General features: G+C 47.3%; 2 protein-coding genes across 3 annotated transcripts in view; both read right to left on the bottom strand.

The window, feature by feature from the left end:
* Positions 1–5487: 5487 nt before the first annotated feature.
* LOC110984512 (metabotropic glutamate receptor 1-like) overlaps positions 5488–27424 on the bottom strand; it is a 69579-nt gene continuing 47642 nt past the window's right edge. For both annotated transcript variants that reach the window (XM_022244773.2, XM_022244774.2), the window contains exons 3-9: positions 27049–27295; positions 19143–19399; positions 18157–18406; positions 16690–16864; positions 15994–16117; positions 9476–10409; positions 5488–8535 (exon numbers count right to left, since the gene is read on the bottom strand). In XM_022244773.2, coding sequence (XP_022100465.2) covers positions 7206–8535; positions 9476–10409; positions 15994–16117; positions 16690–16864; positions 18157–18406; positions 19143–19399; positions 27049–27295 — 3317 coding nt within the window. In that variant the 3' untranslated portion in view covers positions 5488–7205. The remainder of the gene's footprint in view (positions 8536–9475; positions 10410–15993; positions 16118–16689; positions 16865–18156; positions 18407–19142; positions 19400–27048; positions 27296–27424) is intronic.
* LOC147796596 (uncharacterized) lies at positions 14334–15974 on the bottom strand. The gene has a single exon (XM_087146579.1). It carries the CDS (start codon positions 15321–15323, stop codon positions 14490–14492), a length of 834 nt encoding a protein of 277 aa, XP_087002705.1. The 5' UTR covers positions 15324–15974; the 3' UTR covers positions 14334–14489.

The following is a 27424-nucleotide window of genomic DNA, read 5'->3' on the forward strand; positions in this document are numbered from 1 at the left end:
GCTAGGGTAAAAGCCTTATTTGCCAGTTCAAGTTTCTATTCTTATTTAAAACATTGCGTCGTTGTGAATTACGCTGCCGCGACACCCCTTTCACTATCGAATGGTATCACCTTTCCACAGATGTTGGCAATCGCCCTTGAGACATGATATACCGGTAGTAGAATTTTTTTCAGAACACTTTGGGCTTGGATGGACGTCGAAAGTCGCGGCTTTACAAGGGGTCATCCATTTTTTGTCATCATTTTAACAAAGCGCACAAAACGTACTCTTTTTCCTGCCCCCCCCCTCTAAAAGAGTACAAAATAAAACGATTTCTTTGTGGGGCCTGAGGACCCATCCTAACTACTCACAATGTAAGGCTGTTCATGTGCAGCAGACGACCGGAGTTTGGTGAAAGGAGGAAAAACAATGTCCATGACAGGCCTCGACACTCGCGCTTGTCCGATTGCCCAAATTCCTCTTTCAGTTTGGGCAAGTAATAATTAAGGACAAATTGCCCGATGGACAGGTACTTTTTTCTTAAAATAATGTGTCCATTTTTATGTCCAAGAATAGTAGTGAGAAAATGTACCTTTGATTTGAGTTGTTCTTCTCTTCACAAAAGCTTTTAAAAAGTGGTAAAAGTATGCAATTACAATGATTTATTGCATCGTACATGTACATTTACAAACTTGCGTGTATTAATGCACGTTAACAGTTAGCAGGGCACCTTTCCACACAAGGGAAAACGCGTACATAAATAAACTGTAAAATACACTTGTGTCTGGGTACCAAACCTCATAGTTCGCAGAGCCAAGCGGAGCTGAGGGGGGGGGGGGGCTCGAACACTGTTTCACATGTGGCTGGGACTTCAACGTTAGTGAATTTTGCATGGTACTTGTGTATGTAGCCCCCCCTACTTTTTATATGTGACACCAGACAAAATCGTCAAGTGGTTAAGAAATAGCCATTGCCCGAACTTGTTTGAACGATGCATCAGAGCCCTGCGCACTCTCTCTACACACGCAATAGTTGGGGCATGGAGCTAGGAAGGGGTGATAGTTGACCGGTCTATGATAATCGTCATTTTTTTTTATTGTTTCTAAAAGCGTACGCAACCAATTCACCCCCAGCGTACGCTTTGTACTCTCATGAAAATGCTGACAAAAATGGATGACCCCTAACGTTGTCTTACAGCCATGGGCGTAAATTCCGCAGGAATGAGGTATCCGCCTTGAGCAGGCAGAAGTACCCCTCATCGGTTGAAAAGAGTCATGTTGGTCGCGAGTACCCATGTGGTTGATGCAACCGTAACGCGTGCGCATATTAAAGTCGTTTGTGAACTAGCAAATTTCAGTCTTTGTAATGGAGATTAATGGTTCTGACCAAATAATTACCCTGCGCTGCTGGGAAGATTGAGCCCTCTCTTGGTCCAGCTCGGGCTCAGACATTCCCCAACTTTTTTTGACAAGGGGAGATGGGTTATTGGATCATCTCCACACACTTTTTCTTGGTGAAAAAAATGCGGATTTTGAGGGTTTTTTTTAACTTCCCCGACAACCAAAATGTATTCTAAAGTACTGAAAAGGGGAAAAAGTACAAAAACTAATACGCTATTTTGGTGAAAAGTTACAAGGATTGTAAGATGTACATCTATATGATGAACAGCCTCCAGTGCGCTGGTGCAGTTTTGAAAAGACGTAACTATGACGTAATTTCGTTAAGCTCTGTTGGATAGATTTTGTCAGGATGTTATGGGGTGGATCAGCATTTCCGAAGTGCGCACGAAAGGGTGCACACTTAATGTTAGATCACTTCATCTGGCGGTAAAGTACCCACATTGCTTTGCGACACCTGTACATATACTTCAGTATTAACCTGTACGTGCTTCAAATGTAAAAAGAGATTGACCCCCTCCCCTGCAGTGCAATGTATGGAGTAACAAGATGGTAACCTACGAGCAGAAATCAGGGGTGGGATCATGGAGATGTTTAAGGACAAGGATTCATCCAGCAGTCCCGCATGCTTATTGTCACAGGAAACCGAGAGCGCCACTCAGCGGCCATCAGCAAACAATCCCGATGTGCCATCAGCGTGTTGTCGAGGGCCGAAGTACACAGTTTTCACAGTAGGCCTGACCATGTGCTACTATTTTGTGTGCATGGGGTAGGTGTCCAGCAGACTTCACTCTGCACATAACTGTGAATTAAAGCGCACCAAACTCACAACAGACTGAAGGAAAGTTTGTTGAAACCAGTGGCGTAGCTGGGATTTTACTGGGGGGCACAAATGGGCACCAGCATCTTATGGGGGCACCAGCTTTCAGTGGTGTGTTTTTTGGGGGAAAGTTTTTGTTAGCCTTGTTCAATATCCATTCCTCCCGGAGTGGGGGGGGGCACCCTGCTGACCTCACGGCATGGCTACAACATCAGGTTGCCCAGCCTACGAGCTGGCACATGGACGGCGTGAACTTCTACATCGAGTACAACGTCTCTGAGGAGCATGCGCATTACGTGGTTGATCTGGTCAAGGAACGGCCCAGACCTTTAGAGGCTACAATCCGCACGCACACGTAAATGACAAATATGCATGGGGCTAATGGTAGTGTAGATCATGCCACATTTGGGTTCCAAATTTTGGACACAAAATGATGGACACGAGAAGCGGTGGGTGCATTCGCACGGTTACTCCTGTTAACACGAGTAAGATGCGTGCGCATTACATTCGGGCACAGGAGTATACTCGTGTAAACGCGAGCTCGCTCGAACGCCCCCTTTGTGTTCGCTTTCACGTGCACTCGGTCACCTTCGCTCGACGACCATTACTTTTGTCACCGCTGATCGATTTTCCCTTGAGCCGGGACGTCCATGATCCTCGCTCAAACGTTGCCGCTGAGGGGATGAGGGCGCCCCCTTTTTTATACCTTTACTTATAAAGAAATGAAGCTTACGTTTCTCTGCTTGTTTAACGCATCCGTGCGTATTTCCCGCCCAGATATCTTTGACATAGCGGGAGTGCCAGGCAGCTGGCTGCTGGGCCGTTGCTATGACAACTGATCCTTAGCAGAGTCATGTGACTTCTTCTTTGGCATGTACTACGACTTTCTGGCAGCTGGGCCTGTTGGATTGCCCAACTCCCCTTTCTTCACCTACAAACTTGGTGAGTATGACAATTAAGCTAGAGTTTCTGGACCCCCTGATCTGGCATTGAAAACACCTTGTTGCCATAACACAGACACAAATACGCAGTTTCCCAGTCCCCAGTTTTGAGCTAATAGGCCTGCGTTGTAAACATTCAAAATTTCAATTTTGAATTTCAAAATTCAAACATTCAGTTTTAGAAGTGGGAGGAAAACCCAAGAGGAATATTCTGGGTAAAACCCACGGAATCAGGTAGGGACTGAAAACCCAATCCACATTGTGGACCCCAGCCTGGATTCGAACCCTGACGGCAGAAGTGGAAAGCGAGGACAGAACCACTGCGCCAAACCAACTCCCCAGTTTGTAGGGTGATGTGTGCATGTAACATCACATGAGGATGAGTGGACGAAAAATTAACATTGTTTCTCATAGTTTCGATTGCACGTCTTAGCTTTATTTGTGTCTGGACTGCACGTCAGGCGTAGATTTATTACGGCTCCAGGGAATTCCTAGCAGCAAGACGGTAGTTGGTGTTCCTTGGTATGGATATGATTTCCCCTTGCGTACAGATTTTGCCGGTAAGAACTGAATTTCAAGTAATGCGACATGGGAGATTTGCCAGAATGAGTGACGTGCGTTGGCCACGTGAGCTGTAGAGCTATTTTGAGTATGATGAATATTTTGTTCCACCCGCACACCAGCTAAAACAAGAATTACTGGAGGTTGTACGATTGAGCCAACGGTGATTGGTTGACCTTGAGCTTGCGCACAACTTGATCTATTGTCCTTGTAAGTGCACTTGTATCTTATAATTCTTTCTGCGTTGGTAGGGTGATGTGAGCCTTGTCAACAGAACGTTCATCCTATCGCGATTAGGCGTTGGATCTGATACCAGACAAATCGACTACAGAGATGTGAACAAGCTTCTACCGAAGTACCCCATTGGTCGTTTATACAGCGAGCTCTTCCAGTCGCCATATTTTAATTGAAAGGTCTGATCACTGACCTTTGATAGCATTTCAATCTCTGAAGGTATGGCTGAGGTCGCGTTGAAATATGTTTAGTGACGTAATGCACTCTCCCAATTGAAGCAGCTGTTGTTTGTGCAATCCCGTGTAAATGTACATTGACATGCGGAGTTTCTGACACACAGCGATTAATCTGGATTTCTTCTTGACCTACAGGTTTTGACCAATCAGCAGCTGTGTATTTGAGCCTCTGTCGAAAAAAATTAACGACCTAGAACGAAAACATGGTCAGCTGATACGGTCAGCTGACAGAGATTTGGTTAGCTGACACCTGCCACCCAAACATGGCTTTTAGCACGTGTGCGCTCTCAATGACATCACATCAGATCACGCGTTTTGGAGTCTCTGCGTACACTCCGTCGAAAAACGATGACACTACTTTTCCCGCCAAAATGACAAAGAAAATTTCACATGCTTATTTCATTTTTTTCCAGGATGCTTCGGGCCAAACCCATCATGTCTGATATGACAACCCGGCCAGTCTCGCCTTACGGTACGCTAATACTCCAAGACCAAAAACCGTTGTGGTGTGGGCGTGTAAGAAGCGGATTGTCTGGACGGATGTGGGACGCCATCGATAAATTCTTTACTCAGTAGCACAATCGCGCTTTGTCATGGGCACTTATTTGTAATGGCCACTTCCATACGTTATGTGCTTAGCAACTGATGGACTCATTACACAAAATTGTTTTACAATTTCAGCCTCTTTTGTTTCAACATGGCGATTTAGAGTTAAGTGCACGGACGTCATGTAGTATACATCAGAATCTGTACACGCAATGCTCTTGTGTCGCCTGAAGTTACCGGCAGCCATCTTAACACATCAAATACAAAGGTGACCATTAGCTCGGGCACCATTGTAACTATTGTTGCCGCGAACGATTTGGTTAACGAAGGGCCAGTTTGTTTCACAGGGATCTGGAGATCACGATCAGTGATCCTGCCACTGGTTCGCTCCATCTATTAGACGGATTTTGGTGTCAGTGAACCAACGACGGGCAACTGATCGCGATCCGGATCCGCGTGAAACAAAATGGCGAGCAAGCCCTTGTACAAATTATTACCTTTGTATTCGGCACGGTAAGATGGCCGCCGGCGGCTTCAATGACCTGGGGCTGACTAAAGGGTACTGCGAGTCTAGACCTTCTGCATGACATTCATAGGCAAGTGATGCACTGTGCGTATTTGGATGAGCGCCGCGATGACTGCAAGACGATGCTGTGTAACTGGAGACACGACTACATGTAGGAGAAACACACACTTATACGGGAGGTAACTCCAGCTGCGAGTCAGCGGCTTTCGTACACGAGGAGCCAAAATTTAGTCTCACCAACAGAAAATTAACGTTACGATATACGGTACCTTTGATTTATTGCAACAATTCCGTCACACAGTATTCCTTTGACATAAAATTTACTTCTTCTTTGTTTTAGACCTATTTTTCATTCACTTATATTTCTCAATTAGTTATAGTCCATATACATACATTGTAAAGCGCAAAATGAAGGACTACTCCCTTTGAAGTGGCGTTAACTCCTTTCACAACATCCGATTTCCAATCTATTTTCCTGGGGGAAACATTTCCAAACTTCCCTTCTGGATGCTGAAAGTACTCCTGTCTTAAACACACCCGAATACATTGCTGTAGGTTAAGTTACCCACAAAAACGTGAATACATTCGAAAGCTGAAATGTTCTGTCAAGCCAGTAATTCAGACCATTTTCAGCGTGTCCACATATATATTTGTTTTCATGTTAATGTATGCAAAACTACAGGAGCACATAAATATCAGTGAATAAGCCATACGGACGTTTCAGAGTAGCGCGCCTCCATGAATTTGCAACGCGTTAGCCAAATCACAATGCGCGAAATCTGGTCGACCCACTTGCGCGTTTGGAAGGGGTCAACCGATTCCGTGCATTGTGATTTGCCAACGCGTTGCAAACTCTTGGAGGCGCGCTACTCTGAAACGCCTGTATAGAGTACCGAAGTGTGACGTCACTGTGAACCAGAAAATGCAGTGCAAACGAATGGAGTACGCGCGCGTGTTGGTTCACGCGCTGGTTCTCACGCTAATGCCCTTTACACACTAATTGTGCGCGTGACGTATTCACTTCGGTACTCTATGGCTTACTCACTGATATTCAATGCTACCTAAACGATAAAATAATTGTTGGTGGAATCCAATAATCTACGGTCACGTCATTTTAGGCATTTTGCACCAAGCAGACGCAGCGTGAATGCCGGTGTGCGACTTGACTCATGGAGGGCTTTAGGCGAACTCACAGCACTGCGCCAAATAGCATTCGAACAGGCCCTTTAGAATGATGTGGTGTACATTTTGTTTTCACAAGCAAGTTTTCATTTTAATTTACGCAAATTTAGCCTGGAAGAGTCGTTTTTCTCCTGCAAATTCCTGGCCGGCACAGATATCACTCCTTCACATAATTATTCACCCTGCAGTGACGGACATTAGTAAAACCTGGTATGCGTTCAGACAAATGCGTGTTCTATGTTCAGACAAAGTTTTCACTCCAATTGAAAAATGGCGTTATACAAAAACTTATTGTGGTCGTCAGGAGTTTCCACTGCCTTTGGGGTGTATTTTTCCCGGCGTACCGTCAATGCGAACGGTTTGTGCAAATTCAAGAAAATCGGCGGGAAAAAACTTCCAATTTCTTTCGGAGCAATAGATAGTTGGCTGTGGTATATCGGGCACTGCACGAGACTGAAAAGAAATAACCAATAACTGTCTGGGAAGAAAGGAAAGTAATGTATTTGCTACAAGCCGAGTCAGGTGTATAGCGTAAATACCAATGTAATGGCGCAAGAAATGTACAGCAACATGAATAAAAATTATACGGGCAGGTCTACCTATGGCAAAGGCACGTGCGAGGAATTCATGGAGTTTAAGCCCCAAGATACAGGTATCTCTATAGATCTGCTGATGATTTTAAAAGCAGTGCAAAAATCTTCATTTGAAAACTCCAGGTTGACAATGCGGTGTCTTTAAAAACGTACAGAGCTGTCACGTTGAAATGGAATTTATGAGTTCAAGTCATACATTTGACGATCTGATTTCGGGAAGCGTCCTCAACGGCGTGTTTTGTCCAGTGGCTAATTCTTCCAGTTTGGCCTCGTTCCAAACACTGCCTGACTGATCGAATACGTCATCAACGCCGTTGGCCGAGACAAGACCATTTTCGTTTGCATTTATTTCTGATGGGGTGCTTGACCGGATGGCACAATCTACCGTCAACGGCGGGCTATCAAAATGTGTCCTCGTGCTTGGTCCGGAAAGCTCGAAATTGTTATTTTCCAGAGTTACATTTAACTTGGCCGGCGGGGAAGCGATCTCTGCGTCTTGAAGATGTAGGCTGGAAGGGACCAGGTCCAATGCGGAGGAAGGTCTGGTTGGACCTGGGTACGAGGCATGCGGTGTGGGCGTGAAAGAGAACGATGAAACGGTGGAGGAGGTCGGCAGTGGGTTGGACTCTCCCTGGCGGCACAGCACCTCGGCCGACTTTGCTAGCTGCTTGCGGTGTTTTAGTGAGTGCTTACAGGGTGGTGCGCTGCATAAAGCCACGTTGGGTTTACCTTCAACTGAGCCGTGCGAGCGCCTACGGGGCAGAAACTGGAAGGGGTTAGCGCCCGGGCGAGGCAAGCCATGGCTCTCGGACACGCGCCGTTTGTTAACCGGCGGCGTGCCCAGCGAGTTCCTCATCTGGCCGACCTGGGGCTCCGCCAGGTCCTGGCTGCTGCCGTGGAATGAAGTGACTATTTGGGGAATGTCTGGGCGGAGTCCCAGGCCAGAGTCTCGCCTGGGTGGGGCCTCATCACCAGGCTCAGTCAGAAGTGGCCGCGCGTCACTTTGCATGTCCCCAGCACCATGCTCGGGTTCATCGGCCATCTCGATGAACACACTGTCCGCGGCCTTGCCGCCCGCACAGCTGCTTGAGTTCCTCCGTAGCGCCTCCTCCTTGCCCGGCAGCAGAGACGGAATGTTACCAGCAGGACCGTCCTTAAGTGCACTTTCTATGTAGACCTCCTGTAAGTTGGTGGCTGACTGGTCCGTGCGAGGCCGCACCACCGCGATCTTTGGACCTGACTCGCTCCCCTCCGGAGCGTCGGCCCCGCCTCGGCCTGCCGGGTCTAAGGGCGCGCAGTCCTCGATCGTGCCGCTGATCCTCCGGGGCCGGGTCTCTGCGGAAGCGGAGTAGCGGTACACTGGTTGCCGGCGCCTCTGCATGCGGTCCCTCTCCACCGCTTTCATCATGTTCACCTGATTATAACCCCGTTTGCGACGGCGGATGCCGCTGAAGAAACCCTTCTGAGACTCCTTCGTGGGTCCCTTACGGTTGAATCCTGAGTTGCGGGCCACGCGATCCCTGGGAGAAATGGATCAAACAAAAGGCAAGAGACCTTAGTCACGGGAAAGTCATTTCTCGATCTTGTTCCATGAATCTATCATATTCAATGTAATCTGTCAAACTGGATGGTGCCTGACTATGTTGGGTTCCAAGCCTCACTTTCAGTAGATCAAATGTAGCTCAAAACATTCAAATATAATTTATCACTAATTTTTCATTGTTGAAAACGTACACTGGCATGAATTTGTAATGAATTTTCATTTTTTTGCTCTTATTTTAATCATCAGGTTCCAAAAAATTAACAGTTCACCTCACTTTTATTTCAAAACAGTCGACACACAAATACAGCCTACTGTAGACCTACTTGTATCCGAGGTGCGTTGCATAGAAATAAACATCTGAATTTATTATTTTTAATTCCTGTTTAATCTTAAACAAGTGCCATCCCGTTATTTGAAACTTGAATTAAAATTGGCAGCACCATTTCGTTATTTTTCCTGAAGGAACAGAACATTTCTTTTGCACATTTTATTTGATGGGTAATGAGGAAAGTCTGGATCGGGGAGGGTTTTTTTTCGCACTGTTCTTTTCCAGTCCATCACAAGTCATTTAGTCTTGAGCCGGGTCACCATCTATTCAAAATAATTATGAACTATGACAAAAGCATTCCTTTGTCATTGTTCGCGCTGCTTCACAAGGCTGTTCCAGGAAAGGACTTCTAACTGGACATACAAAGGACTCGTCTACAAAACACTGTTTACCAACACCCTTGTGCACGTATGACACGCATTCTTTATAGGCGGGCACTCATTTTATGAATGTCACGGCAGCTGTACTGATCGAGGAGCATTAACCGGCTTGTACACTCTGCCTGTGAGCGGAGTTCCTGTTACCGGTACAAACACAGTATAATGACTTCTTATTCTGATGTGAGGACTTGGCTTTCCTGTTCACTCACCGTCCCATCCCCATCTCCAGGGAACCATTGACGCTGCTGGTTTTCTGAGAGGACAGCGGGGCCAACTCGCTGAAACTGCCCACGTGCATGCGGACCAAACTCGAGGTCTTCATGGAGCTCCGCCTGTTCCGCTCCGGCTTGAACAGCACGATGTAGGTCTTGGGGAAGAACAGGCACGCCAGGGCCACCGTGGCGCTGAGGCTGACGGCGAAGCAGACGACGATGTTCCGCATCTCGCTGCCGCCGAAATACAGCGAGATGAAGGCTAGCCAGACCACGCAGGTTGTGTACATGGTGAAGGCGATGTACTTGGCCTCGTTGAAGTTCTCTGGCAGGTTGCGCGTCTTGAAGGCATACAGCGTGCACATGACGACCAGGACGGTGTCGAAGCCCAGTGGGCCCAGGATGCCCAGCGTGGTGGTGTTGCAGATCAGTCGGACCCGCCGCGGGTCCGGGTAGTCGAGGACGGCGTCGGGCGGCTCCACCACGACCAGCACGGTGATGATGACAACCTGGACGCCGATGACCAGGAAGGTCATGACCACCTGCGCCGTGCTGCCTAGGAACCGGGGCTTCCGGGTGATGATCTTCTTCTTGGAGCCGGCCAGGATCCGCGCCATCCGGTTGGTCCGGACCACCAAGGCCGCGTAACAGATGCAGAAACTCAGGCCCAGGCCGATCCGGCGGATGTAGCACACGATCGTCGTCGGGACAGCAATGAAGATGAACGTCATGAGGAAACACATCAGGATGCCGACCAGGAGGATGTAGCTATTCTCCCGGCTGGAGGATTTGACGACGGGCGTATCGTTGTAGCGGATGAACGTGACGAGGACGAAGAGAGTGCAGCAAATGCCGAGGCAGGAGAAGGTGACAGCCATGATGGCTTCGATATCACCCCAACGCATAACTTCCGCCTCGATCTCCGTACAATCTGCACAAACCACAATCGGAAATGACTGTATATTAACTACATACATATTTACATTGTTGAAGCAATGAAGACTTAAATTGTATGTAACCCTTAGATGGTTTGCATGGCTGCCATCTTGCATGTCAATGTTATTGTTCCACTGGGTATGCACAAAGGAGGTTTCCCCGTGAAACAAAGAACTGCACTGCAAGATGGCTACCATGCAAATCCTCCAAAGTGAGGTGATTATTATTACACAAATTCCCATGCCTAGCTTAATTTAAGGAGCCCGTTCATAGAGCCGGTCGTGTCTGAATTACCTGGTGACGGCTTAAAATAGCACTGTTGTCCTTATTGGAGTCACAGGTTAGCTAAAAATGCCACCCAATGGTAGACTTTTAGTAGTGTTGTATAAGAAAGAAACAATGTTGACAACAGGTACTAACTTTGAAGAAAGGAACTTTTATTCTAAACTATTTTCAGCTTGTACAAGAGAGAGTGGGAGTACTGCATGTAGAGATGTTGCTTGAAGAGTGGTTGTGATGAGACTGGCTAAACATATGACCAAGTGGTGAAAATAGGGTTGGGAACATAGGCCGGAAGAACAAGGGTAAATCTAACTAAAATCTAATTATAAAGTAATAAATCCTAGACCAGAAGTCTGCCAGAGGAATGTGGTAAGAAGGCCAAAGCAATAAAAGTGGGTCCTGTGTAGGAGTGCTCTTAAATCAATTAGGTGGCTTGACATTACAGGGTCAAAAGTTGAAGGCTCCTAATCTACTGCTTAGAAAAATGTACATGGAGTCTACTGTAGATGCAAGTGTTCTTATTTTTACAAGGGGGAAAAACGCTACAGGAGCCCCCTTCCAGTGAGTGACTACATAATGAAAAGGAAAGTAAAATGACTTGAGAAATTAACAAAAAAAAATTAGGAACGAACGAATGTAACATAGCGTTTTGGCCAATGGACGGTACGGCCGGAGCGTGTGGTACGCTTGGAGGGAGTGCCTGACGTAGAGGAATTGTGATTATTATCGAGAGTGATATTAGGTGCGAGTGCTGGGGCAGGTTGGTTAGGTTTGGGCGGAACAGTAATTGTTTCTTTGGCAATGTCTAGATGTGCACATTTGAGGCGGTCAATGCTAATAGTGTCCTTTCGATGTCCTAGGTCGATGACGAAATGTTTGTCTGAACGGCTGAGAACTTTGAACGGGCCATCGTAGGGGGGTTGGAGAGGTTTGCGTACCGCGTCACGGCGGACAAACACATGGGTGCACGTATGCAAGTCTGAGGGAACATGAATGTTAGTCCGTTGTTGGGAACGGCCGGGGGGTGGTTGAAGACTTCGCATGGAGCGTTGTAGACGATGAACATAGGCCGTGGGGTCGAGGTCCACGGCATCTGTGGTAGTATCGAAAAATTCTCCGGGCAAGCGAAGAGTGGTTCCATAGACACGCTCAGCCACACTGTGGCCGAAGTCTGCCTTGACGGCGGTTCGAATCCCCAGCAGGACGAGTGGTAATGTCTCTGTCCAATTGGTTGTGTCAACTTGTGACTTGAGTGATGATTTGAGTTGCCTGTGGAAACGTTCCACTAGGCCATTGGCAATGGGGTGGTAAGCAGTGGTACGTATACACTGAGTGCCAAGTAGGTTGGTCAGGGCACGGAAGAGTGCAGAGTCGAACTGTGCACCACGGTCAGTGGTGAGAGTTGATGGAACGCCGAATGAGGCAACCCAGTGTGTGACAAAAGCACGAGCGACTGTTTCAGCAGTGATGTTAGGCAATGGGATGGCCTCCGGCCAACGTGTGAAACGATCAATGCATGTGAGCATGTATGTATTTCCATTGGATGGTGGTAATGGTCCTACCAGATCGATGTGGACATGTGAAAAGCGACAGTCCGGGGCAGGAAATTGAGAGAGGGGGGCAAAGGTGTGACGACTAACCTTTGCACGTTGGCATTGAATACATGATCGGGCCCACTGTCTGACATCTCGGTTGATAGATGGCCAAACATATCGATCTGTGAGTAGGCGTTGCGTAGCGCGAATGCCTGGGTGTGACAGGGAGTGCAGTGCGTCAAATACGGTGCGACGAAACTCTACTGGCACGAACGGACGTGGATGTCCTGTTGAAATGTCACAAATTAATGTTGTGTCGCAAGAATGGAGAGGAACTGCATGGAATTTGAGGGAGGATGACGATGATGTTTGAAGTTGCGCCAGTTCCGCACTGCTTGTCTGCAACTCCGCCATTTTGCGGAAATCGATGAGAGAAGATTGTTCCAAGCGAAGAGTGTTAAGTTCAACACGTGATAGTGCGTCGGCTGCGACGTTATCTCCACCTTTCACATGTCTGATGTCACAGGTAAATTGTGATATGAAGTCGAGGTGGCGACTTTCGCGAGGGGGGTGACGGTCAGATGAGGTGCTGAGAGCATATGTGAGCGGCTTGTGATCTGTAAGCACATGAAAATGTCGACCCTCAAGCGAGTGCCGAAAATGTTTGATGGCGAGGTAAATGGCTAACAATTCGCGACCGAATGTGCTATAACGTGTCTCGGCGGGTTGAAGTCTCTTGGAGAAAAATGCGAGTGGTTGCCATGCGTTGTCCACTCGTTGTTGGAGAACAGCTCCAACAGCGACATCCGAAGCATCTGACATGATGCACAGAGGCGCGTCTGGCTTTGGATGAGCGAGGAGAGTGGCATTAGTGAGGGCAGTTTTGATCGCTTGAAATGCAGCCGTAGCAGTGTCACTCCAAGGCAACGGTGCTGATTTCTTTCCTGCATTAGTGAGCAGATCGGTGAGTGGCTGGAGGACTTGCGAACAATGAGGAATGAAGCGGCGGTAGAAGTTAACTAGTCCGAGAAATTCGCGCAGTTTGGTCAGAGTAGTTGGCTGCGGAAAATCGCGGATGGCACTGACCTTTGTTTCAAGTGGTTGCACCCCTTGAGCATCAACTCGATGTCCAAGGAACTCAAGTGATTCCGTACCAAGGCAACATTTGGCCGGATTGATGACCACTCCATACTCATTGAGGCGGCTAAACAGAAGACGGAGATGTTGAGCATGTTGTTCGGCGTCGGCACTGGCGATCAAAAGATCATCAATGTAAGCATAACAAAAATCAAGTCCGCGTGTGACTTCATCGATGAATCGCTGGAATGTCTGGGCAGCGTTGCGCAATCCAAAAGGCATTCGAACAAACTCAAAAAGTCCAAACGGTGTAGTGATGGCTGTTTTCGCGATATCTTCCGGTGCCATTGGTATTTGGTGATATGCGCGGACGAGATCGATTTTTGAGAATATCGTTGTGCCATGTAGTGAGCTGGTAAAGTCCTGTATGTGGGGCACAGGATAACGGTCTGGCACTGTGGATGAGTTCAGGGCTCGGTAGTCTCCACATGGCCGCCAATCACCAGGTTGCTTCTTGGGGACCATATGGAGGGGCGACGACCAATTGCTGTCAGAAGGCCGAATGATGCCAAGAGCCATCATGTGCTGGAATTCATCCTTAGCAACTTTAAGGCGGTCAGGGGCTAGACGCCGTGGGCGGGCCGCTGTAGGCGGGCCTGTCGTGACAATATGATGCGTAACATTATGTTTGACTGGAGTGTCACGACAGGATGATCTACTGGTGATGTCCGGAAATTCCTTCAGGATGTCTGCGAAATGTGATGGGGGCGGTGGCGCGAGGACAAGACCGACCGATTGTGTGTTCGAGGCTTTGCCGGTGATGCTCAACTTGGTTGTGGCATCAAGAAGCCTGTGATGTCGAAGATCTACCAGCAAATTGAAATGACGAAGGAAATCTGCGCCTATTATGGCCTGCTGAATTTCTGCAATTACAAAAACCCAGCGACATGGCCGCCGGATACTAATGTCAAGTGTCAAAGATCTCTCACCGTAAGTAGCAATTGCCGATGAATTTGCTGCTTGGAGATCTTGCCCATGTCGACGGTGGGTGCGCTCCTGCGGGGTAGGAGGGATGACGCTCACCTCAGCTCCTGTATCTACGAGGAATTGGCGTGCAGAGTGGCGGTCAGTGACATAAAACAGGCGAGAGGGTGTGGAGTGGCCGGCAGAGTATGCCGCCTTTACTTGCCGGCCTGGCCGTTTCCCTGGTTGCTGGCATTGAAGGAACAAGGCTTGGTGCACTTGTGGGCTCCGTCACCAAATTTGGCATGATACCAGCACACGTTGCCGTCATCCGGAGGAGTTGGAGTGCCGGCACGGGGTCGACGACTGCGAGAGTTTGAACGGGAGCGTTGAGGGTTGGTCGACAGTTTCTGGATTTGAGTAGTTAGGCGATTTATCTCGCCGCGAAGAAGCTCTACCTCGCTCTGCAGGTTTGCTGTCGGGGTAGCCACCGGTGTCACTGAGTTTACCCCGTGAGATGGGATGGACACAGCCATGACTTTGTCAGCCAGCTCGGCGAGTTGTTCCATCGTCATGGAGTCTCCTGCCGAGGTGATTACCATCTGTACGCTAGCCGGTAACCGTTGCAAAAATAACTGGCGCAGGATCGAGTCTTCCAGTACTCTGTCACCGAGGAGTTGGCGCATCCGCCGCAGTAACTGCGTCGGCTTACGATCGCCAAGTACCTCGTCTGTCAGAAGCTGCTGTAGTCGTTTTTGTTCAGTTGCCGTTGTTCTTTTGATCAGCTCCTCACGCAGGGTTTTGTAGGGGGTGTCTTGTGGAGGATTTAGGAGTATGTCCCTGACTTCCTGAGCAACTGACGGGGTGAGAGCTGAAATGATGTGGTTGTATTTCGTTTTCTCCGCATTGATCCCTCTTGTGGCAAACTGGGCCTCCACCTGAGCAAACCATACATGTGGATCTGCTGGCCAGTACTGAGGTAGTTTCAGGCTAACTGCAGCTGTCATGGGTGTGGCAGTCGAGCCCACTGCTGGTGTTTCTTCGAGTGGCATGTTCAAATCACGTCTGGGTCACCAATTTAGTAGTGTTGTATAAGAAAGAAACAATGTTGACAACAGGTACTAACTTTGAAGAAAGGAACTTTTATTCTAAACTATTTTCAGCTTGTACAAGAGAGAGTGGGAGTACTGCATGTAGAGATGTTGCTTGAAGAGTGGTTGTGATGAGACTGGCTAAACATATGACCAAGTGGTGAAAATAGGGTTGGGAACATAGGCCGGAAGAACAAGGGTAAATCTAACTAAAATCTAATTATAAAGTAATAAATCCTAGACCAGAAGTCTGCCAGAGGAATGTGGTAAGAAGGCCAAAGCAATAAAAGTGGGTCCTGTGTAGGAGTGCTCTTAAATCAATTAGGTGGCTTGACATTACAGGGTCAAAAGTTGAAGGCTCCTAATCTACTGCTTAGAAAAATGTACATGGAGTCTACTGTAGATGCAAGTGTTCTTATTTTTACAAGGGGGAAAAACGCTACAGACTTACCGGTGGTTTTTCACAGTATTGTGCATGCTCAGAACTATGCACGCATTCTCAGAACAACACGCTTATGCTCGGAACTGCTAAAAAAGACCAGTCTGCTTGCCGCCACCAAGCGTCTCAAAGTTTCTCATTGTCTTGTTCAGGAGCCCTTATAGGTTGAACCATTATGGTCGCATAACTTACTACTCAAGTCTTCATTGGGCCACCATCCTTTCTCGCACTCCAAGCAGGTGAACTCGTCTACCATTATCTCGTTCGCTTTGCAAGGGAGACAGGCCCAACAGCACTGGACGTTATTTCGGATATCCTGTGAGTGAAAGCAATTATTTGAGGTCGTGAATCTTGCTTATATTCATAAAGACCTGGAGGAGTTTGACCGTTTTGACCATCGAGATCCTACACGTACTGCGCCACATCACACAGTGCGCGACGCGCACACGCCAATCTCCATATAGGGAGTCGCTCAGCACCACGTGCGGGGCTGTACCACTGGCATGACCAGGAGGAGTGTATCACAAAATATGGAGTATATTAAGATGATGAAAGACATTGTTGGATGCTTGTCAATTAAACTGTTTTGACTTTTTGACTGATACTTAAAACTGGCTATTGGTCCGGTCGCCAATGATAGCTTTCGCCATTGGCTGAAACGATTATCAGTGACTGTCACTTTCAAACCAGCTTGCTTGAAATCGTTCCAGGACACTTGTTATAATTATAAAATGCACGGTTGTCAAACCGCGTGAACAACCTACAGAGCCGCGCCCGGCTTTAGAATCTATTTATTTACAGGGGTAAGGATACTGTTTGACGCAATTCGCTGTATTTGGTTTCGAATTCACGGAATTTACTGATAGGGATTGTCAGAATGACGTTCACCTTGATGTGTCCTTTCTCGCAAGGCTCGGTGCAGAACGACGTCACCGGATTAGCCGAACCGTTGTTCCACATTATGGCTGAGTCATTCATGTCCAACACGTTGGCCGACCAGACGCCGATGGGCACATATCTGTACTTGCCACTCGGTAGGCGTTGGAAGTTGAAGATATCGTATCTAAAAAGATAGGAGGTAAAGGTTTTTTTTATCACTTTTGAGTTCAAACAGCCTCTCCCTATTCTGTAATCATAATTGGGGGCTGAGTTCGGGCGGCTTGTTTTCGATGTTCACGCACAGCTCGATTTGTTGGTTGTTGGTCGGCCGCTCGAACGCCGGGAAAGTACGACCGCTTTAATATCCGCTGGTACAAGTGGCATGCAACATGGCGACGTCCATGTACTTTCTTGGACGGTTAATGTTTGGATAACTGGGTTGGATTCTGTTTCTTATTTAAAAGGAGCATTCATTTCTGTGTTAAGGAAAATTATCAGTATTAAGTTTTTCTAAATTTCCCCATTGTCTTCGGCTTTATAAGCCATCTCGCTACTTTTTGCAGCTGTTCAAAAATCAAAAATCTCACGAGTTTTTCCGTGTGTTCCTGTAAACCCTGATGAGGAGGTGGTGTCTGATCCTGTTCCGAGAACAGTGTTCTAGGGTCGAGTTCCCGTCGTTCGAGCGCGAGAACAAGAAACTCGTGTCAAGAACACGCTGCCCAAACTCGACCAAGGAGAGAACGAGGAGGACAACATTCCCTGACCTCCTTCATGCTCAAGTTTCCGCGGTGCCAGAAATGAGCCCCGAGCAAGACCAAGAGAGGGCGCAATTCTCCTAGCAACGGAGGCTCCTGGTCAGGACTGCACTTCTCTGGTTCACGAACCACTATCAAATGCACGCGTCACTGTTGCATCGCTACGAACAAAGTTAACACTCCCGACCAACATGGCTCTTTTCAACCGATGAGGGGGTGCTTCTGGTCAAAAAGGATAACTGGAGACCCTAGAGAAACTTGAGGAGCAAACATAACGGTCCCAGGTGGACACTTAGGTTTGCCACCACCACGAAGCATTGTGTGTAGTCCAGTCCATCACAAGTCTCAAGCTATTCAAATGAACAGTGGCACAAGCATTCCTTTGTCATTGTTCATCCTAGCTACTTATGACAGGTCATGCGACCAGACTTGTGATGGACTCAACCACAAAATCACCATCAACACCAAGCGTTTCAAATTCCAACATCATATGCCCAAGAAGAAAGTGCGTGTGAGGTCATTCGGGCACAGCAATAATGCGCATTGGAGGTCTATCCTATCAGCGTTCCCACACGCCAACTCGCACTTGTGCCTCCCTCTTGAATGACCAAGCCTTTTCGAAATGCGGAGCTGGCTTCCTGTTCCTTTGCTTTAGCATAGCCAGCCAGCCAGCTTGCAAATCACTGGTAGGCAAAGGCTACGACTGTGGTGCGCTATATACCTGCCAGAAGGATCGCCGTTCTTGTCAAACTCGATGGTGTCCCCCGACGACCCGCGGAAGGAGACGTTGAAGAGGTACCGGAGTAGGACCGTGCCGTCCACGGGCTTCATCTCGGGACACAGGCCGACCGTGTTCTCCGGGCAGAGGGCCCGGTGCATATCATGCAGGCCGTGGGCCATGGTGTAGATGGCGTTGATGATAAAGCCCATCTTGGTGTCCTGGCTGTAATGCTCGGCAAGGGACTCGTTGCCTGCGGATAAAAATAAATCCGGCGAAGTCGATGTGACCTTTAATACTTGGAAATTCCTGGTATTAAAGTAACTGTCGGAGAATTTTTGCATACAAAAATAGTGCAGGAAGCATTGTGAAACAGTGATTAAGCATAACGATTGTTGGAAACGAGACAGAAATGGGTGCGCTGGCCAGGGTTTGAACTCAAGCAAAATAAGAAAACTATTCATTTAGTAGTGTTTTCTGTTGGTTGTCAACGGCTTCATCCTGCACTGGTCATAATTATATATTAGTTAATTATAACTAACTAACATACCATGCATATCTAACTACGCCATCCTAGCCATGAGCCCTGACAAAATCGTTCTCCTGTCACAAAAGTCTAAATTTGGGCCCTAAAGATTTCGCAGATGCAGTTAGTTTAGACAGCATAGATTTATTTAAAAATGCCAATGCGTTAAGAAGGATCTAATTCTTGTTTAACAAACTTAGAGAGCAATCCAGTATACCATGGACAGAGTTAATGTGCATTATTTTGCAAGTACCCAAGGTTCGATATGTTGTAATACCATAGAGCTATGTCCATTTAACTTCTTGCGCAACGCCAAATACCGAACGTTAGATATGGAATCAAATGGCTGCGGCTGTGACAAGTGTATATGGGAAATGGCTATTGCAGCGAGCCAATGGCTCCCGTAGGCCCACGTAGTGCTGTAAGCCGTAGCCATATCGACAAGACGAGGCCTTGTTTTTACCTGTACAGTTCTTCGAGTACCGTTCGCCCCCGGTTTCGGCCGGCTCGCTGCCGTTGTTCTCCGGGGGCAGCTGACATTTGAACCGCACCTGCCAAAACTCCCGGAACCAGGGGTTAGACGAGTGATCACCTGGTCGCAGGGCGAAGTAGTACGGATCGAAGTCGTGGATGTAGGAGGTCTGGGGCTTGATGGATATGCCGCCGACTGCTTCCGGCTCCACGCCGTTCACGATCTCGGTGCGGTCGGCCCAACCATCACTGCCGAGAGGAATACGTGTGAATTCAGTTAGTTAGTGATTGCGTCATACGGCTCAAGCTGTACAGAGCCTAGTGGCCGATAAGCCGAATTTCTTCCGTTTTGCATTGCCACGCCGTGCTACAATATTGCCGGTAGTATATTATCGCATTATGTGATGAAATGCCACGCTAATAAGAGAGGCTCAAGACGATAACTCGTCTAAGTGAACGTTTCTACCCTTGAATAAAACAAAATTGAAGGCTACAAATTTGGGGCAATAATTAAAGATCTTCGAAATTGATCTTTTCAAACAAAAGAGAGACTAAAATAGAAAAAAAATGCACCCTCCAGGATTCGAACCATTGACATCCTAATTATCATTTCCTTTACCCATACACTATGCAAACCAGCTCGAACAAAGTCCCTTTTTCCTTCGTGTGCAGGACCCCCACTTAATGATGCTGAAGCTCATACCTAACCCAGGTGCCTATCATAATACATTACCAGCAAGCTCTGAACTATGGCATTTTGCCTTAAAAACCTTGCTTATTAAACAACGTTGAGTAGTTGGCTTAGATGTATCGTGACTCTTTTCATAGGGTCTTTCTTTTGATCATTCCTTTTTTTGTGTTTGGCTCCGTCTGAAAAGTTCAGAAATATTTCGTGGTAGATTGAATGTGAAAGGCGTAATTGGGTTTTAATTAAGGACGCTTGGGATCAACATCATCCTCTGGAGCAGGATTTACCGTATTCAGTCACAGTTTCAGGTAATGGAAAGGGTGTAACTGTGCATCTACAGGGGTATGGTGATTTGAACCCGCCAACAATGGAAAATTCGAAGAACTTAAGGGAGTACTGTTCATTACATTTACGGTAATTATTCCTTTACATGCACATTTGCTGGCATACACGCCTCCATTTTAGCTGTGATGTTGAACGTAATGGGGCGATAAGTAGATTGAGTGAGCCCTGCAAGTTTGCTGGCTGTGCTGCCGGTTTGCCCGAGTGGTTGCCCCATGTCTGGACAATCAAACCAACGACCCACAGACGGGCCGAGTGGTGTGGACGCACCGACAGCATAAACCTAAGCATCCCTTGGGGTCCATATTAAAGAAAGCGCGAGCTATGAAACTAAGCTGACGGAAATTGGTATAGAAATGGCGTTGCCGACGATAGTCTGGCAAATCGCACAAGTCTACGAGGCATCTGAGTTCGATCAAATTAAGATGCGAAGTACCTCGGTGGGATTTCGTCAACAAACAATGATTTAGTTGGGATATGATCCAGGCGCCAAGTGAATCGATGGTGACATTGAAAAAAACTCTCACTTTACCCATGCACTCCGTTGTGTCCAATGTCAACATGCACTCTTTCGGCCGAGTATAATGGTGAACGTATACACCAGTCCCCCCCCCCCCCGCTGCCTTCATTACTGCCTCACAATAGCGCCATTTACGCCCAGCGGTTCGGGCTACAATCGTCCCGCTATCGGATTCCCCATCGTGCAAAGAGAGCGCTTGTCGTCTAGCATCCTCTCTTCCTCGGATGTCGCATTATGAGGAGGACGGGTTTTCCCTAATGAAACCCGGCGGGACTTAACGTATATGCAAGCTCTGCCTCACAGCAGCCAGGGCCGAATTGCGTCGTTTTAGTGTCCACTTGCGAAATCAGTTTCACTCAGGGTAATACCGACGGAGATTGTGCCGAACAAAGCTGCGCGGTGTTTGGCAAAGGGTCGGCCCGATTGAATTTCCCCATTTCAATCGATTCGATCGTTGTTATTCTGCCTATTCCCTAATGAACTTTCAACGTAAGATATCCGGTAAGTTATTCCTGGATCGTCATTTTCCACAAAGTAATTTCATCAAAAGTGGGTGTGCTGAATTAGTTCGAGGGGTATCGATTTCGCAGTCAGGCAAGCATGAACAAATCTAGCTGATCGAGTTTATAATCAAACTGAAAACAAAGTGCAATTGGTATTTTCCTCGAGGATGTACCAAATATCCCTTTCCCCCACAACTCCTAATCTTTCCTCATAGCACATGTTCCAAATATCTGCGTAAGGAGGTGTATTGGGTGGGAGTTGCGAATGAAATCCTGAATTATTAGGAACATGCGTTGAACCAACACCACTACACAATTTCACTTGGCAAAGAGGTTCGGGCTTTCTATTTCCAAGTTGGGGCCCGCAAGTCGAAACACTTGCTTCACACGTACGCAGATGCTCTTCGGAAAAATCAGTGCTTTCAAAGGTTACGCTGCCTCCGCGCAACCAAAGGCGACCAGAAAAGGTAATTGGAACAAGTAGTGTAAGTCCGAGGGAAGACAAACAGGTAATGAGGCAAAGGTGTTTGACGGGGCTGCTAATACATAATTTATAACAGAGGTACACCGAAGAGGTCTGTCACCACTGGCAGATTCCATCAAAGACTTTCATGTGCCGACTGCCGACGACCTCACACTCAGGCGAGGTGCGGGCGCATAGTTCTCATTGCTGTCACAGAGGGGCTTTTTTGGCGCGCATTTCATCTGGGTCAGCTGATGGCATGACACGCCATTCAGCGGAGGTGGCATTGTAATTCGAGCAAGACCCGGGAAAGAATGATTGATAAACAAAAGAACGGGACAAATTGGAATATGTAAATGCACATCGCAGGGCAAAACATCAACTTGACTTTAAAGTTTGGTCCTGTGAGCCCCGAGCTGAACGAAGAGAGGGCGCATTTTTATTAGCAACGGAAGCTCCTTTGGTAGGAACTGAACTTCGCTGGTTCACGAACGACCATGAAAAGCACGCGTTACGGTCGCATCGCTATTAACAAAATGAACATTTCCAATCAACATGGGTCTTTTCAACCGACGGGGAAGTGCTCGAGCCTCTCGAGGTGGATGTAGCGAGGAGACACTGGACAGCGGCGCAGGTTTAAGTCGTTACATTTATTTTTCTGTCAAGGACGTATCACCTGGGAAGTGAAACTGATTCTGCAAAAGCGATTAGACGCAGTAATCAGACGAACTAGGTACAAATGTTTGCTCATGTATATCAGACTCCAAAATCACTAATTGTGTCTGTAGTGTGCACGATCGCACAGAGCGGTTGAGTGGAGAACTGAGGGAGATTCCTGATCGTGCTCTCTCTGTCCATCAGCAGGGGAGCCGCCCAGGCAGCCTGGGACTGTGCATTCCCGTCAGTCCAGTCTCATCAACCACCGCTGAGCGGCCGTGATGAGAAGCGCCTGGCGTGCGCAATCCGATCAGCGGACCCGATCGTGAACCGGAACTGATGGCATGTGCATGTACACATATCGGGCTTGCTGTGTGTGCAATGACCGAGCATCACACGCGGACGACGGCGGAGAGAGAGAGAGAGAGAGAGAGGGAGGATGCATGCCAGAAGTGCGTAATTCCTTGGCAATGAGGGAGCGAGATCAAGTAACCGAGACACGGTTGGAATCAGATAAAGAAATGACTACCAGTTGTTGGGCATTTGCAGTCCACAGCTCCCGTTGTAGTAACCTTAAAGGTGCACTTCCAGTAAACTAGTAACATGCACTTTTTCATGCTCATTAATTAGAGTGGCAGTAGAATAAAATTTCGAGATAACAGGATTTGGTGGAGTCAATTAATATCCTATATCACTGATGTAGATAGAACGTCCCCTAATCTTGTCCTATGCCAAGACAAAATGGTCTATAGGGACACTGAGGGCAGTGCCTTCGATGAAGAACGCAGTCCCGATACACCGACAAATTTACCGAATCAATACCAGCAAATATGCGGCCTACGCATGTCCGGTTGAGCTTCGCGATTGCCCCCTCTAAAGCAGACCCTCTTCTCGACGACCGCCGTACTTTCACCTTATACTGCCAAGGTCCTAATGCCGGGCAAGCGTCAACATACGTCATCAACCCCAATGTCGAGGATCTCGGCCAACGAAGTCTCCCGGACCTCGCGGCAGATATGTGTTATCAGGCGACATCATCTGCAAGTCCATGTTTGTATCGAGGAACCATAGACGTGTGGGCCGTGTGGCCTGTTTTCCACCACCATATAAAAAGTAGGCCTACCAATTAGTTATCTGTGAGGTACCCCTGACGTAAACAGGTTCCTCTAGTCGTTAATTCCTTGTTATGTTGACGTGATATCTACATGCTGGTGGCTTTGTTTTTCGCCCCACATTTGGCTTTCGCGCTGAAATCCAAGCGAGTTCACACCTGGGTCAGTTTGAAACGAGAGCGTGTGTTTGTTATCCGTCAACAGTACTGCAATCAGACTTCATTTTGATGACACTCGACAAACCAGTGGGAAAAATACTGGTGCACGATTTCTTCCAGCATAAACTCCGCATAAAAACAAGGCTTGGTTCAGGCGGGTTATACCTCTCTCTCATTCCAGTGGAAGTATATTAGCCTTTGAAAATTATTGGAAAATAAGAGACAGCAAACAGGCAGGATTTATCCAACGAATGTTAAGAGAGCGGCTTCTTAAGGTTTATGTCTTTTCGCACGTTGTACACGCCCCTGTTTTTAACTATATCACAGAGGGCAAGGCACTGCTTTACCCACCGTTCCTATAACAAAAGACTTTCTGTAGAATTACCACAGGAACCTACTGTGGCGGATGAATTTTAACAAAGAACTGACCACAGAGAACAGAAAAAAAACACGAGAAAAACAAAATAAATAATCAAAGACAAAATTTAACAAAAACCAAAACAGCCCCTTTTGTACTCTTTCTCTGTCCTCAATGGTAAAGAAGAACATGTACATTTTTCACATTTCAGTTTCGGTGAGGTCTAACCCTTTGAACAGAGCTGCGATTGCGTCTGACTTTGATTGAGTGCCGGGAATGATATCACGTCCTAATTCCAATGGCCCACAAATAAGCACTTTAATTCCCAAATCAAAACCCGGCAATAAAGACTAATTTTATCGTTTGGTAAACGCTTCCGTTATCACGCAGGGAATAAATCGTTGGGGGGGGGAGGTAAGAGTGAAGACCGCAAAATGACAGAGCCGTGGGCGACAATTGCAGTCGTACGTGCCTACAGACGTCAAATAGCCGAGGGACACAGAATGATACCTCGTCTGCTTAGGTTTCAAGACCGGGAATCCTGTCTCGTTTCCGTTCCGCATCTTATCCAGCTGTCACGGTGCAAGGATATTTTCTTGCTCGTGGAGACGAGGAAGTTTAAAAAGGCATTCACCCAAAAAAGTTGGTTCATCCCTAACAAATGCTTTGGTAATTAAAGAACAAATGAGAGTTCATACCTATTTAAAGTAATTCCGTTTTTGATCGTAAATGTAAGTTTAACCCCTTACAAATTTTGGTGAAGTAATTTACATGCATTTACGAGGCAAACTATGAAATGAAAATAATAACGTATCAATAGACGGTCCAAGGTTGTCTCCCATTCATTTCTTTTTAGGAATTTTTCGGTAAGGAAACATCATGCAATCAGCAAATACTTCGATAAAATCAAGGATTTAACTCCGAGAGGATGCAGCTTGCTAACCTGTCCTTTTATAGCAAGTCAAAATGGGAAATTATTGGTGCGATTCCTTAATTACCTCTTTAAAACATGACTTTATTTCTTTTGACTTGCGGCGGTCACCGAACAAGACACGTGCAGCTATTTCGAAAACGCCGGGTCCATAAGTATGGCGAGCAACATAATCCAGTCGCGCCTTTAAGCATAACAGAGAGCCAGGGGGATTTTCACTTTCCACAGGAGTTCCCTTTGGGTAAATATAAACATCGAGGGCGATCTGGATTGTCTTGCTGTTGTTAGAGGAAATGACGGTGCCAAGATGAACCCCATCCTCGCTGGAAGGTAACTTTGTTTCCTTACAAAACACATCTCTCAAGAGCAGATCCCGAACCTCTCCCACGGAAATTTGAAGAGAAAGGCATACCTTCTTGCGTGAGCATTCGCCTTTAAGAGAATGAATGGAAAGGGTGTCAGCATCGTAATGTACAGTGAGTTGTTTTAACGATTAGAAGGATCGAGATCGCGCCAACGTTGATGGGGGGACCTTTCGAATCTTCTTCACTCTCTTTTCCTCCCTGCGTGCAAGTTGTCAAGACAGAAGCTAAAGGAGGTAGGTGAGTTTGTGGATACCTATTGACGCCATCTCCGAATCTGTGTCCCAGTACTGCGCACCCCCGGGCCCAGGGGCTACCCTGATCCTGGCTGAATACTGGCACAGCTCTCCTCGCTCAGCTAACATCCTCATCTACCCCCTCCCCCACCCCCCCCCCCGCACACAGCAGGAGAGGCTCGCCGATGTAACCCTCCCCCCGGGGGTAAGTGTCACAATTACTCCCCATGTTTTCCCACCGAGGGAACTCTCCCTCCGGCCCTCCGGGCGTGCGACCGCGGTGCGGGCCCCTGTTTTTCTTTCGGGAAAACGCGGGTCAGGTTCGTGCGAAGCATACGAGGCCGCAGTGCACAAAAAAAGTGGAGAAAAGAATAGATCTAATATATGGACCAATTTCCTTTCCAATCTCCTTGATCCGGTACACAGGCTCTTCTTTTCAAATCTTTTTATTTTTCTCTTTCGGATTGAGGTCAACCTTATCTCCGGGAAATCTTATTTTTTTCTCATGATTTGATCACATAGCGCATGGCGGTAGAAACAGCTTCACAAAAAGTAAGCTAATTTGAAGGAGGGCGACACATTGCCCACTTATCAAATTACATCGAACACGGCGAACATTTTGCTACTGTGCGAGTCACTGTAACATTTCGGCGGAAGCCAGTTGCCCTATGGAGAGCAAGGACTTAAGGACATATGATGCAGCGGATCGTTGCTGATTGCATCAGATTTATAAACACGGACATCAGCTGGCGTGGCTGAAGACCTCCAACAAAGAAAACAACGGTGGCTGAGAAAGTTCCCTACAGAATGGAACTAAAACGCGATAAATACCAACAGCTTCGAGCGGGCCGATTTATGAATATTGTATTCAAATGATTTTTTCGCTTGTCCACAACGCCTCATTGGGAATCACTTCCCAAAACGGAAAAGTTAATTAAACCTCCCTGAAGTGAACTGCGTTCTCTGTACAGACTGTCTTTATTAAAGGGTGATGGCTAGCTTTTCAACAAGGGATAATATACAGCAAGGCGCTGTGTCCGTGACTGGCAAAAGTAAACTGGCGACGCAGGTGACGCAAAATTCGACTCCCTAACACATCGCTGCCACGAGGCAGTGGAAGAATACTTGGGGTTGCATTCCCAGTCGCGGTCAGAGACTATCTGATAACCATGGTCGACTTTGCCTTGCACCCATGTGTGTTTTATACACTGTGTGCCAGGCAATCGACCATGGTCCCCGATCGAACTTCGCCCCTGTGCCAGATGTCCAACAGCTAGCTCCCTATGACCTTCAAGCTTCTTTGGAGATCAGGCTGACGACAGCCGAAATAATTTTTAACGAAACCCATCGGTCAACGTTTGCATTAAGTAATTACGTAACATTTACTCCCCGTTTCAAAAGAAAAGTTTCTCAAAAGTTTGCAAACTTACGTACTCCAAATGTTTGAGCAAATTTCGTGCATATAATGAAGTTGATGGTATAGTTCCCCTCGGATACTTCGACAACCCCTGCCCCTCTCTTCCCGAGCCGGTTTGTATTCCACATATCGCACACCTATAATGGCCTACCTGCCGATGAAGAGAAACCTCCCGGACAAGCCAAGTCGCCGTGTGGCGCTCATCAAATTGTGGATGGTCTTGCCCTCGCAGAAGCAGACCACCACTTGTGCGGTGGGAGTGCTGAGGAGGTTCTGGATCACCTTGTCGAACTTGTCCGGCGAGGAGTTGCTGTTGATGCTGCCGTAGGTGGCGATGCAGATACCGGCCTTAGTGGCCAGGTCTCTGAACACCTCCATGCCGCTGGCCCCGTAGTTCCCTGGATTTATATTGTTAAAGAGCAGAGAGGTAAATACATTTTGTGAAAAATTGCCCCGTGGAGGCTTTGCGTAGTAGCCATCATGCAGGGCAGTTCGTTTGTTCCACGGGGAAACCTCCTTTGTGCATA

The sequence above is a fragment of the Acanthaster planci genome, linkage group LG15, assembly GCF_054643075.1.
Source record: "Acanthaster planci isolate LZ-2023a linkage group LG15, COTS_SCS, whole genome shotgun sequence".
NCBI lineage: Eukaryota > Metazoa > Echinodermata > Asteroidea > Valvatida > Acanthasteridae > Acanthaster > Acanthaster planci.